Source organism: Danio rerio, chromosome 3, assembly GCF_049306965.1.
Source record: "Danio rerio strain Tuebingen ecotype United States chromosome 3, GRCz12tu, whole genome shotgun sequence".
NCBI lineage: Eukaryota > Metazoa > Chordata > Actinopteri > Cypriniformes > Danionidae > Danio > Danio rerio.
Genome location: NC_133178.1, coordinates 66,275,225 through 66,293,364, shown reverse-complemented (window position 1 = coordinate 66,293,364; position 18,140 = coordinate 66,275,225). Strand labels below are relative to the sequence as shown.

General features: G+C 35.7%; 1 protein-coding gene across 1 annotated transcript; it reads left to right on the top strand.

Annotated features, from left to right (window-relative positions):
* The first annotated feature begins 1,364 nt into the window (after window positions 1-1,364).
* LOC100004591 (uncharacterized) lies at window positions 1,365-17,704 on the top strand. The gene is made up of 6 exons (XM_073945305.1): window positions 1,365-1,393; window positions 3,503-3,659; window positions 4,546-6,173; window positions 11,400-11,523; window positions 12,991-13,185; window positions 15,193-17,704. The coding sequence occupies exons 2-6, from the start codon at window positions 3,536-3,538 to the stop codon at window positions 16,905-16,907; spliced, it is 3,786 nt and encodes a 1,261-aa protein (XP_073801406.1). The 5' UTR covers window positions 1,365-1,393; window positions 3,503-3,535; the 3' UTR covers window positions 16,908-17,704.
* Window positions 17,705-18,140: the final 436 nt, after the last annotated feature.

Genomic DNA, 18,140 nt, shown 5'->3' with positions numbered 1-18,140 from the left:
TTGGTTCAGGTGTGTTTGATCAGGGTGAGAGCTGTGTCTAGCAGGAAGGTAGATCTCCAGGAACAGGATTGAGCAGCCCTGTTGAAAAATATACCGATTTACTACGCATACTACTTAAAAAAACAACTGAATTACATTAATTATTAATTACATTTTATAAAATAATTATGACTCATAATTGGATAAAGACTATAATTCTTTATCCATTACAAGAAGCTAAAATTAATAAAAGTTCATGGCGAATTTAGTTAAATGAACTGAAGTTAACTATTGGAGTCTTACTGCCCTGTGTTAATGTACTATAGTTTTATAAATGATATCAGAATTTTAAATGAATGATTCTGTATGTGGTAGGCCAGAATAACAAGTGAAAATGTTCATGATTGAACTATTAAGATGTCCTAAACCTCCAAGCATTTAGGACTGTTATGAAACCACTGCAAGTACTAATTGAATAATCTAAAAAGCACTCTAAAAGTCTAAATATTAATATTCACAGTATTTTAAACTGCACAAGATCTCAATATGCATGCTTATAATAATGATATATTAAATTTAATTTCTATTGTGAATATACAGAAATATTACAACACATTTTGTAGTTTAGAATGACATCCTCTTCTTATCTGAATGTTAGCTCCTTGATATCAATGATTCACAGTGGCTGCACGTATTTTTAGGCTAAATTAATTAGACTGCTTTCAATTAAACATCGACTACTTACAAGGACAGCCTTTATAAAGCTATTAAAACCTCTCTTCTACATATAAAGATGTGAATGAAAAGCCAAAACCTTTATAAACAAGAGCTCTACGGAGCTATACGTACCTTGCCAGAAAACAGTTGAGTAACAGACTTTTTGATAACGAATATCAAAAATGTTTTTTTTTTCTATTTAGTTTTGAGAATGAGAAATAACCTCAAAGAAACTGAAATGGGTGTTCAAAAGGTCACAAATATCATTAAAACATTACAAACTATTAGCTTTTAAGCATAGAAATTAAAGCCAGTATTGTGTGTTGGGGACATTTCATCAAAGCTTATGTAAAACCAGTGCAGTTTCTCACTATAAACACTGAAACCATGACAAAGTTAATATTATACTGAAGTAGGCTGAGATTATCTTTGAAAACTAAAACACAAAAATCACAATTTTTCTTCTAAAATACTCAATTTTTATCTTTGTGTAACAGAGATAATGCACTCTGTTAAATAACTGTTATTTTTTACATTTTACTACTTTTATTTAATTATTTTGTTCAACATTTGTGAATTTTATTAAGCATTTTATTTGTGTCCTGTTGTAATAATATGATGCACGTCGCCCTTTTTGTACCTCCCGAGTTTCCGTACCTCTTCTCTTCGCTCACGTTGCTGCTGTGCATCGCTGAGGGTGAGTTGTGAGAAATGCTGCTGGAAGTATTTACTTTTCTTCTGGAAAAGCTAATTGTTTATGTTGTAAGTTTTAATGTTTGTGATGTTTATGAAAGCTTTGTTGCGTGATTTTGTTTTGTTTCGCCGCTAATGTAATTTTTGTAGGAATTTTCAGGTCTCAGAGTTTAGTATTGGTGCTAAAAGCAGGTTAGCAAATCGCCATTTTATACTAATGTAACTTGTATTTTGCAGTACTTGTACTTGGTATCTTCTTTGCTCAAGTAAAAGTAGACTAATTACACTTGCATTGATTGTATTTACATTATATAAGAATTATGTGAATGGATATATAGGTTGTAGATTAGCGTCTGAAATTTGTTGTCTTTATAGTCTGAAGCTCATCAATATAATCGGAGCTGCTGAAATCCTCTTTAGCTCATATCAGTAGTTTCTGTTTTCACCTCATTCATTATGCTGAGGTGTAAATTCCCTCATTGAGCTCATTTTATTGGTGTCAACCGAGAGTGTAGATTTGCTTTTGATATTGGTGGGAAACTAATTTGATATGACATATTTCTTCAGCTATTTTACATGTAAATTTCATGTATGTCATGTTTCCCCACAATGACATGTTTTACCGACTGGGTGTGATTTTGAGTTTGCCAAATATGATGTGATCCTGGATTAAAATCGATGCTGAAACTTGAACATGATTTTTGTTTAAAAATTGAATTTATACCGAATCCCTGCCCATAAACCAAACCCTAACTGTAGTGTTTCCCCTAGGTTTAGTTTGGGGACTTGACTCGGCTGTTTAGACTGACACTGACACAAACAGAGGGTCATGGTGTTGTTTCTTTTAATGACGGCAGTAAACAACTGAACAATTGTTTTAATTGTAAACTAAAAATTAACATTTTTTTTTTATCCGTCAAATGTGCAGCTTTTGTCACTGCAGTGTATCTTTCTGGTTTTCTGTCAAGTACACTAATACTACATTGATATTAGTATACTTACTAAATAAAGTATGCTTTTATACTTGACCTTTACTTAAGTATACTTCTTTTTCCTAAGGGTGTATTTACTGACTTACCAAGACCAGTCTTGTTCAGCCAGGGGGAGTATTGCTGCTCGACAGCCAGGTTGGGTCAAAGCTAGGGATGCTCCGATCAGGATTTTTGCTGCTGATACTGAGTACTGATTCCTTGTCATGGTGATCTGTTGATATTGAGCACCGATTCTACTGCTTTATAATGCATTAAGCACATTTTCCCTCTAAATATAAATCTTAAGAGAACTTGCCTTACCTAAGGGAATAAATAAAGGATGCTGCATTTAATACTAGAAACACATCTCTTATAACCATTTAGGTGTGAACATTATTTTAGTATAACATAATTTTGCAGATCTCTAAATTTGCACTCACGATATCTTCACTGCTCTATTCATTTAACATTTTACCTATCAAGTGTAATGCTTAGACCATCACTGTTCCTCTCACGGTCAGTTCTCTTGTGCATTCACTCTTGTCGCCATGATTTCTGGGTATTTTAACTCACTTTTGGGGATCATGGGTCTGGTAAAAGTTCGCGGCAGACTCATGAAGCTTCAGGGAAAGATTAAAAGGTTGGATGAGACCCTAGATAGGGAATACAATGGCTGCACTTGGCAGAGGTCCCACTGCATCTGTATATATTTTAGCTACTGTGCCGGGGGTGCATCCACTGTTGGGCAGGCTGGGCGCCCCACTAATTTAATGGTAGGGGAAACACTGCTGTATATTATTCCCAAAATCAGAATAGAATAATGGTTGGATAACAATCACAAGCCTAAACTTAACATGAACTGTAAATGTATACCTTAATTCTGATTGGCTGATTGGAAAATAGTTCATTTTACCATGATGCTGATCCAGAAACATGTCGTACATAGTGAAATCACACTGACCATGTTTACTGTTAGTATTTACAGCAGAGGAAACAAGGTTTAAAATACCACAATAGCTAAACTATCCTGAGGTTGCATGTTTAAAAGAATTGACAATCTTGTAAATAATCTAATATATTCACATGTATTGTTTTTTGAAAAGGCATGAATTACATTTTGACTATTTTTTTAATATTGGCAGATCTGCTCCTCCTCCTTCGGTTAGTGAGTGAAGATGATCACCAGAACATCATCAAGAAGAGAAATCTGCAAAGACAAGAGTTTATTGAAGGACCGTGAGAACATGAGTGATCCAGAACCCTGCAGAACTACACATGAAGATACTGAACAACAAACAGGTTGGTGTATTATTCCTGATTCTTTATTAAAAATCATATAAATAAAAAGCTTTGAACAATTTATCCTAATCATACTATAACATACACTACCGGTCAAAAGTTTGGGGTAACTAGGATTTTAAATGTTTTAAAATAAGCTTCTCCTGCACACCAAGGCTGCATTTATTTAATAAAAATACAGTACAAACTGTAAAATTGTGAAATGTCATTGCACTATTCACCTTATTCTCCGTCTATGAGTGGGCACAGCCATTTGAATCATTTTGGCTCGAGTCTTCGGTCTCCTTCACTTCCATTCAATTTTAGACACTTTTTGCTGCTTGGTGTTGCAAACTGATATTTTCTTATAATATTAATCTACTTTGTCTGTATAGTCATGCAAACACTTGTTTGTAGAGCTAGCAGTTTGACCATTTTCTGCCGTTTATTATTCCTATTCATTTCTCCCATACGCAGCTGAATTGAAAGTTCTAAAACAATCGCAAAAACGAGCGCACTTCAGCATTGAAGAATAAAGTCAATAAAATAACTGTTCAAAAGTAGTTTATAAGTCTTCAGAGTTGCATGATCCTTCATAAATCACTCTTAATATTAGTTATTATTATTGATGGTAATAGTAATAATGCAACAACTAGAGTAATCATTTCATTTGAAACTACATGCAATAAGACAGCAGTTATTTTGACTGACCCTACATCTTACCGTCGTCTTTTATTTCCATGTTTTGTTAAACATTTAATACGACAAGACCAAACTAAACACAAATTACATTTATGTGCATCAAAGTTAATGTTTTTGTAGCCAGTGTTTACAGAGTCTTTACACTTCAAATTTTCATCCTACATTTATTTTTTATTGACTTACTAAAAAATAAACTTTGTTTCAGACCCATTTGGGGAGAATAAGGAGAGTGAAGAGGAGGAACGTCATGTTGAAGCTGGGAAAAACCCTAATTTACAGACTTCTGGTGTTTTAAAAAGGAGAGACAAGAATCGTTTGACCTGCACTCAGTGTGGAAAGAGCTTTAGAACCAAAAAGAGTCTTAAGCTTCACATGAGGATCCACACCGGAGAGAAACCATTCAAGTGTACTCAGTGTGGAAAGAGTTTCCAATACTTATCACAACTTAATCAACACATGAGGATCCACACCGGAGAGAAACCCTTCACATGCACTCGGTGTGGAAAGAGTTTTTTACACTCATCAGACCTTAATGTACACATGAGGGTCCACACCGGAGAGAGACCATTCACATGTAAACTGTGTGGAAAGACTTTCAAACACAAATCACACCTTAATCAACACATGAGGATCCACACTGGAGAAAGACCATTCTCGTGTACTCAGTGTGGGAAGAGCTTTAGAGACTCATCAACCTTTAATAAACACATGACGATCCACACTGATGAGAAACCATTCACATGTACTCAGTGTGGGAAGAATTTCAGAGACTCATCACAACTTAAACAACACATGAGGATCCACACCGGAGAGAAGCCATTCACATGTACTCAGTGTGGGAAGAGTTTCAGCCAATCATCACAGCTTAATCAACACATGATGATTCACACTGGAGCAAAACCATTCATATGTTCTCAGTGTGGGGCCAGTTTCAGCCAACAATCATCCCTTAATCAGCACATGAGGATCCACACCGGAGAGAAACCATTCACATGTCCTCAGTGTGGGAAGAGTTTCAGACACTTGTCAAACTTTAGTAAACACAAGATGATCCACACTGGAGAGAAACCATATGCATGTTCTCAGTGTGGGAAGAGTTTTAGCCACTCATCACACCGTAATAGACACATGAGGACCCACACTGGAGAGAAACCACACACATGTACTCAGTGTGGGACGAGTTTCTCTGAACCATCATCCCTTAATCAACACATGATGATCCACACCGGAGAGAAACCGTTCACATGTTCTCAGTGTGGGAAGAGTTTCAGCCTATCATCACGCCTTACTCAGCACATGAAGATCCACACCGGAGAGAAACCACACAAATGTGATCACTGCAGCAAAACATTTTTGAGGCCTTCAAAGCTGAAGGTCCATCTTGCACTTCATAGAAGCGAGAAGCCTTATTCATGTCCTGTGTGTGAAAAGAGTTATACATTGGAGTCCAAATTAAAAAGGCATCAGAAGTCCCACACTGCTGTTAGACAGTATATGTGCTTTAAGTGTAAGAAGACTTATATTACAGCTACACAACTGAAACTGCATGAGAGGAATCACACTGGAGAGAAACCTTTCAAGTGTTCACACTGTGACAAGAGATTTAGTCTGTTAGGATCCCTAAAATCGCATGAGAAGGTTCACACTGGAGAGAAACTGTACAAGTGTTCACAGTGTAGCAAGAGGTTTAGTCATTTAGGAACCCTGAGAAGACATGAGAGGATTCACACTGGAGAGAAGCCGTACACATGTGATCAGTGTTCTCAGAGTTTCACATACTTAGAGAGGCTTAAGAAACACATGAACATCCACACTGGAGAAAAGCTGCACAAATGACGCCAATGCAGCAAAACGTTTTCTCCAGGGAAAAGGTGTTTCATGTCTGAACATCAGATAATTCTGGTGTGAGAGATTGAGTGTGAAAAGTAGAGAAATTAACATGGGAATTATCAGTGAACAGAGTAAAAGACTGAGCTTTAGATAAAACACACCCAGTGGTGGGCTTCTGTTCATTTAACTTGGAAAAAAGTTATGAATGACCAATATGATAAAAAAATTAAATTCTAGGTCTTATGGAAATATAAAATTGTGTATCATCAACACAAAATGTAAATGAAGACTATAATAATGAAATGTATGACCTAAAGGTAAAATATAAATGATGGCACTGACCCCTGAGGCACACAATTAATAGCTGACATTATCTGAGTATTTATTCTTAATCTCCACTGACTGTTTTCTGTCACTTCATACAGGGATGCACCGATTTTGATAATTTGATCAGATATCGGTTCGTTAAAAATGTCCTGAAGCCATTCGATAGTTCAATGTGAATGAATATTGAGATGAATATTCACATGGTTAAATTCATGTTCACCTCAGTGCTTCCCTCCGCAACAAGGCCTGCAACAAGGAGTTTATTGCTGTTTCTACATCATGTTGCGCTGTGTTTGTTAGTAAATTGCATTCGCAAGCCTGTAGTAGAGAGGGTTATTACCTGCTTTTCACACACAAAGTAGGCTTTAAATTAGAAAATGCTCAATAATACATTGGACAGATCTTCAACGCACTGATTTATTCCCCTTTCGGTTTTCTAATTTTTCAGACTGGGTTTATTTTTTTGAGGGGAATACTTTCAGTGCTGCAAATAGTTTGTAAAGCCTGGCTCATTGTGGTCAAAGTAGTTCTTTCAATTAATAAAATAAAACTGAAGGGCACAATGTGGATTGTCATTACCAAAAATATATTCTGCCTAATATAGGCTACTCTGAAACTGCCAATATTTACTGTAATTCAATTTTTGGCAATACTTTATTTAACAGACCAGCAGTTTGTGTTTTGGCGCTGAAGCGGTGTTTTGGCATATAAGCAGACCTTGTTTTGAACTTTCTCTGTCTCATGGCTAGGTTTTATTAAGTCTGCGTCAAACCTGCAGGAAAATATCAGGTTTGATAAAACGATTACTGTCAATATTGGTAGCCTATTGCAGATTTCAAAGAAAAATCTTAGGGTGCTTTCACACCTAGACTTCTGTTTCTAAACCTGTCTCGTTTGCGCAGTTTGTTTGGCATATGTGAAACCAGCAATCATGCTCGGATCCACTCCAAAACAACCGCTCCAAGATCGCCTGAATGAGGTGGTCTCGGCTCAATTGAAACAAATTCTGGAGCGGATCAATTGTAGTGAGAAAACGATACGATCCGAGCCCGGTTATATCACAGTGTTTTGTGGATGTGTAATAGGCATACGGCTATATGAAGAGAGAATTATGAGTAGGGCTGGAGGTCATTCCAGACATCCCAAGTCTCCCGGCAGTCTCTCGCAAATGCAGAGTCTCCAGGAATCCCGCAAACGAGTGATAATCTCCCGGTAATCGCGCGTCTTCAAATACATCGTGCACCTTTCTCACCCCTCCCCACAGCAGGCCTGCTCGCTCTCCAGACACTTCGCGTGCACCCTGTCAAACACCATCAAACCACCACCTCCCCCTGACAGATGAGCAGGACCTAGCAAAATAAACCCTGAAACTCTGACCAATATGAGGAGAGTTTACTCACACGTGACTTGTTTTAGCTATTTTGGTCCGTAACAATGTAACATTTTTAATCCCTGTTTCGGAACAAATTAATTGATTCACAGGTGTGAAAGCACCCTTAATATTAAAGAAAAGACACATACGCTGAACCAGAACAGATCAATGTCATAATGAATGCTTAAATAATGTAGCCTAGTTTTCAGCAAGCACAAGTTTTTAGTTAGATTGTGCTGTCAGTCATATACAGCAGGCTTATAGGTGGTTATTTTTTACTAAAGAAGATAAGATTATTTGAGTTTAGCACCAGAGCTATAGACACTGTATTATGCTTAAAAAATGGCACTGGATCGAATCTGTATCGATCGATACTCAGAATGTTGGTATCTAGATCGGATAGTTCTAAAAAAGGTATCTGTACATCCCTACTTGTCTAAGATGAGAACCAGTAAAGCACATAATCAGCTATTCTTATACAAGCCAATCGTCCTAATAATACTGAATGACTAATACTATCAAAAGCAGCACTAATATCTATAAGAAGAATGGACAAAAGACCAGACTCAACCGCTAGGAAAAGATCATTTACAATCTTAACAAATGCTGTTTCTGTACTGTTTTTGTCGAAAACGCCTGACTGAAAGTGCTCATAAATGTCGATACATCTATGAATCAAGTGGAGCTGCTTCTGTTCTTTCAAGTTGTTTTGAAATAAAATCAAGATTGCCAATAATGATATGGTCATCAGGATCAGCACCAGCCTATTTGAATATTAGAGCGATTACTATAGCTGTAATAATGGATGAGACTGAATTGATGCAAGACCTTACCAGAACTTACCTTACCAGTGGCATTGCCATAAAAGTTCTGTAAAGGGAAAAAAATGATGTTAGACGTGAATATAAGCAAATATTAGGTCATTCTACATCTATAGTACACTGAGAATTTGTTTTCATTATTCTTATTTATGTGGTTATTACAATATTTTCTTCTTACCTCCCTCCTGGCTTTCACAGTTGTCGCATCATCTCTCTCTTTGGTAGGAATCTAAACTTCTGGGCTTACTGGTCAATTGATGCACATTTTACGAGACATTCAGTCATCACAGGTTACACATCATGATCAATATCAGCATTTTTAGACAATCTTGGGTTAGTAGACCAAAAGGACCAAATTTCCAAAACCCATCCAGTGTTGGTGGATGTAGATCGGATATTCAAAAGTTCAACAGTGATGTTGGACCGCAAGCATAGCTCATCCACTGAAAGCTGGCACGCTAAACAGCAATGTTTTTATAATGTATGATGCCTCAGCTTTATTTGATGTTTTATGCAATGCATCCAAAATCATTTTAATATAATGTTATAGTATAGTCGCCATTAATATACATGCTTGGACAACATTTGGACCAAATTGAACAAACAAAAAATATTTCAACATAAATTTTGGGCTATATTTGGACCAAATCAACCATGCAAAACAAAGACCAATTTTTGTGACTTGATTAACGACCCCCCAAAAACAACTTGATGCCTACATAATCTCATGCTGCTGTGTTATCAAAACATTATAATATTATGAAACATAATAATTCTATTCACTTTTAAAACTTAGCAGTTAAAGCCAGTGTTTTGTATATTGGGACATACTCCTTGAAAGTTTCCATTAAACCAAGTGTCCACTATAAACACAAACCGTGACTAGGTTAATATTAGCCTAAAGTGAGATTATCTTTAGTAATGTGAAACACAAATGTAAAACACTATTTTCTTCAATCAATTAGTGGGTTGTTTGTTTCTTGCAGTATTGTTTTTTTTAAGTATTTGCATTGATTATTTGATATACCTTCAATTCAAAGAAAATATTTTAAAGTAAGCAACAGCATAACTCACAAATAGAGTACAACTATTTTTTTTTATCAGGGCTCTAGACTTTTTGCACCCAACTTTTAACTGCATCACATTGTATACAATTTTATAATTATATTAAAGATAAAAAAAGTCTAGAATATAAAAATTAGATATGTTCGAAAAAATAAATAAATAAATAAATGTCAACGTTTTAATTAAAATGTGCATTTAAAAGTTAAATTAAAATGGAAGTCTATTGTCTGAAAAAAAAAAAACTCCTGGACTTAAATGTAATGTATGAACATAGTCAACTATTCATCAAAACCTGCATACGTTGCTTGGACCTCATAAATGTAGTCATTATATTTATACATAAATCATTTGTGAAAAATTTTTTTGCACACGTACCAGTTGAAGAACCACTGATTTACAGTATTTTAAAGTGCCCAAGATATCGATATGCCTGTTCATTATAGTGATATATCGAATTTCATGTCTATTGTCTATATACATAAATATTACAACACATTTTGTAGTTTAGAATGACATCCTCCTCTTATCTGAATGTTAGCTCCTTGATATCACTGATTAACAGCGGCTGCGCATATTTTAGGCTAAATAAATTGGATTACTTCCAATAAAACATTGTTGACTAATTACAAGCACAGCCTTTACAAAGCTATTAAAACCTCTCTTTTACATATAAAGATGTGAATGAAAAGCCAAAACCTTTATAAACAAGAGCTCTTTGGAGTTAGCCTAACGCTACGTACCTTGCCCAAAAACAGTTGAGAAGATGCTAACGGACTTTTCCAAAGGCATTAAAATAAAGTAAATATGCAACAGAAACGTGCTAAATACAATAAATAAGAAAGATCAAGTGACAAAACATGTTATGTTATATTTCTATGATTTTAGAAATTTATGAACTTACCTGAAAGCCGTAAAAACAGCAGCGAGAGACGGAGTTTTGCCGTCTGACAGAGTGAGTGCTGGTGCCCCGTTTCCATGGCAACTCCTGCATTTGAATGGGACTCCGCACGCGCATCCGTTAAACACTTCAAAATCCCGCAGCATTTACTCAAATAAACATCAGAACAGCATCACATAAACAATAAATCCGCTGTTAAAGTTACATCTTGATTTCAATTGTTCCGTCACCCATGGGTGCACACAAATTTACCTACTTTCATAAACGTCTGAAAAGTACTGATCAGTGCATAAAGCAGCGGGAAAAATATAGAGTAGATTTGTAAATATATTGTTAACAGCATTAATATTTTGAGAACGAGAAACAGCAAACTCCTGAAAGAAAACTGTAACTGAAACGGGCGATCTAAAGCTCACAAAAATCATTAAAACATTATAAACTATTTGCTTTTAAAACTTAAAAGATAAAATACAGACTTGAATGTTGGGAACATTTCATCAAAGTTTATGTAAAACCAGTGCAGATCCCCCTATAAACACTGAAACCATGACAAAGTTAATATTATACTGAAGTAGGCTGAGATTATCTTTGAAAACCTAAACACAAAAAACAACATTTTTCTTCACAAATGCTTAATTTTTTATCTTTGTGTAACAGAGTTAATGCACTCTGTTAAATAGCTATTATTTTTACAATTTGCAACTTTTATTTAATTATTTTGTTCATTATTTGTGAATTTTGTTAAGCGGTTATTTTTATTTGTGTCCTGTGATAATATAATACACATCGTCGTTTTTGTACCTCCCGAGTTTCCGTACCTCTTCTCTTCCCGCCTCCCGCACAAGACATTGCTGCTGAGCATCGCTGAGGGTAAGTTGTGTGGAGAAATGCTGCTTCTTTTTCTTCTGGAAAAGCTAATTGTTTATGTTGTAAGTTTTAATGTTTGTGATGTTTATGAAAGCTTTGTTGCGTGATTTTGTTTTGTTTCGCCGCTAATGTAATTTTTGGAGGAATTTTCAGGTCTCAGAGTTTAGTATTGGTGCTAAAAGCAGGTTAGCAAATCGCCATTTTATACTAATGTAACTTGTATTTTGCAGTACTTGTACTTGGTGTCTTCTTTGCTTAAGTATAAGTAGACTGGTTACACTTGCATTGATTAAATTTATATTACATAAGAATTATGTGCATGGATATTTGTAGGGTGTAGATTAGCGTCTGAATCTCAGTTGTCTTTGATTTTCGTTTTATAAAGTTGAGCTGATCTGCTGTTGATCCTGAATGGCTTGTTTAATGAGTCTCTAGTCTGAAGCTCATCAATATAATCGGAGCTGCTGAAATCCTCTTTAGCTCATATCAGTAGTTTCTGTTTTCACCTCATTCATTATGCTGAGGTGTAAATTCCCTCATTGAGCTCATTTTATTGGTGTCAACCGAGAGTGTAGATTTGCTTTTGATATTGGTGGAAAACTAATTTGATGATGACATATTTCTTCAGCTATTTTACATGTAAATTTGATCTGTCATGTTTTCCCACAATGACATGTTTTACTGGCTGGGTGTGATTTTGAGTTTGTCAAATATGATGTGATCCTGGATTAAAATCGATGTTGAAACTTGAACATCATTTTTGTAAAAAAAAAAAAAAAAAAAAAATGTCATTTACACCTAATCCCTACCCATAAACCAAACCCTAACTGTAGTGTTTCCCTTAAGTTTACAGTTTAGGGGTCTGTCGCAGCTGTTCAGACTGACACAAACACAGAGGGTCATGGTGTTAATTTGTATTTGTTTTTTTAATGACGGCAGTAAGTAACTAAACAATTATATGAACTGTAAGATAAAAAATTGCATTTATTTTATATCTATAGTGTGCAGCTTTTGTCACTGCAGTGTATCTTTCTGGTCCACTGGAAGAACATTTCAAGTACACTACTAGTACATTGATATTAGTATACTTACTGAATATACTTTGATACTTGACCTTTAATTAAGTATACTTCTTTCCTAAGGGTGTATTTACTGACTTACCAAGAACAGTCACAGCAGCTCAAAACACTGGAAATATAATGGCTGTAATTGCAACAAAGACAGCATCACTCGCGCGATTTGTGCCAATAACATATTTGACTGACAAATTTTTTGTCTCTTTCTCTTCTGTTATGATTTGCTTCTAGATTTACCATAATCATTGATTAAACATTTCTTTGCATTATATATCTATATTTTGATTACCATTTTGCTAATGTTATCTGTCAATATTTTAGGTTTAATATTTGATCCTTGAACTCTACCTTGAAAAGGCTTACATTACATTTTGATTATTTTTAATCTTGGCAGATCCTTCATTTCGAAGCTCTTCCTCCTTTGGGTGTAAATACTGGAATTTTCCGATCAGCCCACTAGTGAAGATGAGCACTAGAAAATCAACAAGAAGTGAAATCTGCAAAGAGAAGAGTTTATTGAAGGACCGTGAGAACATGAGTAATCCGGACCCCTGCAAAACTACACATGAAGATACTGAACAACAAACAGGTTGGCAGTTGTTCCTGTTTCTTCATTAATAAACCTGTAAATGAAAAGCTTTGAACAATTCATCTGACCATACTATAACAAACACTAAGTAGGGCTGTGCAATTAATCGAAAATCCGATTTCGATTTTGGCTTTTAACGATTATGGAAAAACATTAATCGAGACAAACGATTATTCCATCACGTACCGCCCCTTTTCCAGTTGTACACGTGTGAAAACTCTGCCTCTGCAAAGCTCAGTTCCACGTGAAAATGACTAAAAGCATGTGCTGTAATGTAACTTTTGCAGCACGGGATGCGCATCATTTATATTTTTAAAAGCGCAAAAGAGCACATGCTGTTGTGTGTGTGTGAGGCTTAACCTCGGACAGGTAGCGTTTGTGTGTTTGCGCGAACGCCGCGCTTAGCCTCGGACAGCAGAGCGCACACACACATCTAACGCGATCTTAATGTTAGCGCTTTAGTGGTCAAATACATGCACATTTGTGTCAGAGCGCGGTGTTTAGTGATTATTCTTATTAACCCTCATTTGTGTAATAAACAAACAAGTTGAGAATCAAAAGACACGAGAAAGAGAAACCATATCAGAGCCGCACTATTCTTAAAGTGACAGCGTCCGGTATTCCTGCTGCTGCCGACTGTTTTTATTATTAATCAATAAATACAAAAATACAGTGAAGATGCTTAAAGCACAGCTTAAACAAAAAAGATTTAATAACTCATTTCTTATAACTGATTTCTTTTATCTTTGCTATGATGACAGCACATTATATTTTACCACATGTTTTTCAAGATATTCAACTTACAGTGACATTCAGAGGCTTAATTAGGGTAAATAGACAAGCCATTGTATAACAGTAGTTTCTTCAGCAGACAATCAAACATATATTGCTTAAAGGGGCTAATAATATCGAGCTATTAAAATAGGTTTTTAAAATATTCAAACCTGCTTTTATTCTAGCTGAAACAAAACAAATAAGCCTTTCTCCAGAAGAAAAAAATGTTATAGGAAATACTGTAAAAAAACCCTCTGTTAAACATCAATTGGGAAATATTTATATATAAAAATAAATTCACAGAAGGACGAATAATTTTGACTTCAACTGATAATCGTTTTGAATAATCGTGATTACAATTATGACCAAAATAATACTGATTATGATTTTTCCCATAATCGAGCAGCCCTAACACTAAGTTTGCTGTAACTAGGATTTTTAAATGTCTTAAAGTAAGCTTTTCCAGCTCACCAAGGCTGCATTTATTCAATCAAAAAATACAGAACAAATTGTGAAATGTCATTGCACTATTCACCTTATTCTCCGAGTATGAGTGGGCGCAGCCATTTGAATCATTTTGGCTCGAGTCTTCGATCTCCTTCAATTCCATTCATTTTTAGACACTTTTTGCTGCTTGGTGTTGCAAACTGATATTTTCTTATAATATTAATCTACTTTGTCTGTATAGTCATGCAAACACTTGTTTGTAGAGCTAGCAGTTTGACCGTTTTCTGCCGTTTATTATTCCTAGTCATTTCTCCCATACGCAGCTGAATCGAAAGTTCTAAAACAATCGCAAAAACGAGCGCACTTCAGCATTGAAGAATAAGGTCAATAGAATAACTGTTCAAAAGTAGTTTATAAGTCTTCAGAATCGCATGATCCTTCATAAATCAGTCTTAATATTAGTTATTATTATTAATGGTAATAGTAATAATGCAATGACTGGAGTAATCATTTCATTTGAAACTACATACAATAAGACAGCAGTTATTTTGACTGGTACTGTATATTTTTAACAGGGTACAAACGGGGACTGCATCTTAGTCGTCTTTTATTTCCATGTTTTGTTATTTCATGACAAGACCAAACTAAACACGATCTGATGTATTTTACATTTATGTGCATCAAAGTTAATGTTTTTGTAGCCAGTGTTTACAGAGTCTTTACACTTCAAATTTTCATCCTACATTTGTTTTTTATTGACTTACTATAAAAGAAACTTTGTTTCAGACCCATTTGGGGAGAATAAGGAGAGTGAAGAGGAGGAACGTCATGTTGAAGCTGGGAAAAACCCTAATTTACAGACTTCTGGTGTTTTGAAAAGGAGAGACAAGAATCGTTTGACCTGCACTCAGTGTGGAAAGAGCTTTAGAACCAAAAAGAGTCTTAAGCTTCACATGAGGATCCACACCGGAGAGAAACCATTTAAGTGTACTCAGTGTGGAAAAAGTTTCCAATACTTATCACAACTTAATCAACACATGAGGATCCACACCGGAGAGAGACCATTTAAGTGTACTCAGTGTGGAAAGAGTTTCCAATATTCATCAAGCCTTAATTTACACTTGAAGATCCACACCGGAGAGAGACCATTCACATGCACTCAGTGTGAAAAGAGTTTTGGACACTCCTCAGAGCTTAATGTACACATGAGGGTCCACACCGGAGAGAGACCATTCACATGTAAACTGTGTGGAAAGACTTTCAAACACAAATCACACCTTAATCAACACATGAGGATCCACACTGGAGAGAGACCATTCACATGTACTCAGTGTGGGAAGAGTTTCCAATACACATCAAACTTAAATAAACACATGATGATCCACACTGGAGAGAGACCATTCACCTGTACTCAGTGTGGTAAGAGTTTCAGAGACTCTTCACAACTTAATAAACACATGATGATCCACACTGACGAGAAACCATTCACCTGTACTCAGTGTGGGAAGAGTTTCAAACACGTATCGACCTTTAATAAACACATGATGATTCACGCTGGAGCGAAACCTTTCATATGTTCTCAGTGTGGGAAGAGTTTCAGGCTATCATCATCCCTTAATCAGCACATGAGGGTCCACACTGGAGAGAAACCATTCACATGTCCTCAGTGTGGGAAGAGTTTCAGATACGTATCAAACTTTACTAAACACAAGATGATCCACACTGGAGAGAAACCATATGCATGTTCTCAGTGTGGGAAGAGTTTTAGCCACTCATCACACCGCAATAGACACATGAGGACCCACACTGGAGAGAAACCACACACATGTACTCAGTGTGGGACGAGTTTCTCTGAACCATCATCCCTTAATCAACACATGAGGATCCACACCGGAGAGAAACCGTTCACATGTACTCAGTGTGGGAAGAGTTTCAGCCAATTATCACACCTTCATCAACACAAGAGGATCCACACCGGAGAGAAAAAACACAAATGTGATCAATGCAGCAAAACATTTTTAAGTGCTTCACAGCTGAAGATGCATCTTTCAATTCATAGAAGCGAGAAGCCTTATTCATGTCCTGTGTGTGAAAAGAGTTATACAGTGGAGTCCAAATTAAAAAGGCATCAGAAGTCCCACACTGCTGTGAGACAGTATATGTGCTTTAAGTGTAAGAAGACTTATATTACAGCTACACAACTGAAACTGCACGACAGGATTCACACTGGAGAGAAACCTTTCAAGTGTTCACACTGTGACAAGAGATTTAGTCTGTTAGGATGCCTAAAATCGCATGAGAAGGTTCACACTGGAGAGAAACTGTACAAGTGTTCACAGTGTAGCAAGAGGTTTAGTCTTTTAGGAACCCTGAAAAGACATGAGAGGATTCACACTGGAGAGAAGCCGTACACATGTGATCAGTGTTCTCAGAGTTTCACATACTTAGAGAGGCTTAAGAAACACATGAACATCCACACTGGAGAAAAGCTGCACAAATGACGCCAATGCAGCAAAACATTCTCTCCAGTGAAAAGGTGTTTCATGTCTGAACATCAGATAATTCTGGTGTGAGAGATTGAGTGTGAAAAGTAGAGAAATTAACATGGGAATTATCAGTGAACAGAGTAAAAGACTGAGCTTTAGATAAAACACACCCAGTGGTGGGCTTTTGTTCATTTAACTTGAACAAAGTTATGAATGACCAATATGATAAAAAAATTTAATTCTAGGTCTTATGGAAATTTAAAATTGTGTATCATCAGCACAAAATGGAAATGAAGACTATAATAATGAAATGTATGACCTAAAGGTAAAATATAAATGATGGCACTGACCCCTGAGGCACACAATTAATAGCTGACATTATCTGAGTATCTATTCTTAATCTCCACTGACTGTTTTCTGCCCCTTCATATAGGGATGCACTGATCAAAATATTTTGATCAGATATCTGTTCGTTAACACACATTTTTGCTGGATTGGGTATCGATATTCTGTGTTTATAAGCCATGAAGGCAGCCTATTATAAGGCAACAGAAAGTTTTTTTATGTAGATCTACTATATCTCAAATGTTCTGAAGTCGTTCAATGTAAAGAACAGATGAATATTCACATGGTTAAATTCATGTTCACCTCAGCACTTCCCTTTGCTCTGCCTGTCAATTATTCTTCATTTATTCACAATTCAAACTGTGTCGTGTTCATCAAAACACAAGAAACTATTTGTTCCTGCTGGTTTAAATAATCAGTGGAAAAATGGATTTTTTTGCATTAAATGTGTTCATTTTCATCAGCAATAAGGAGTTGATTGCAGTTTCTAAATCATATTACGCTGTGTCTGTAAGTAAATTGCATTTGCTACACTGGAGTAGAGTTAGATTTGCCCTATTATTTAATTGTTTCCATGAATGAAAATGAATGCCTTACCTTTTAATTCAAAGAAAATATTTTTTAAATAAGCAATAGCATGACTCATAAAAAGAGTACAACTATAATTCTTTATCAGGGCTCTAGACTTTTTACACCAGTTGCATCTAACTAAAAAAAAATTAACCACATCACATTGTATACAGTTGTATAATTATATTAAAAATAAACAAGTCTAGAATATGAAAATTTGGTCATGTTTAAATTACTAAGGTAACCTAAACCTCCAAGCATTTTAGACTGTTATTAAACCACTGCAAATTCAAAGTGTATATTCTGAAAAAGCAGTGTAAAAGTTTAAATAAT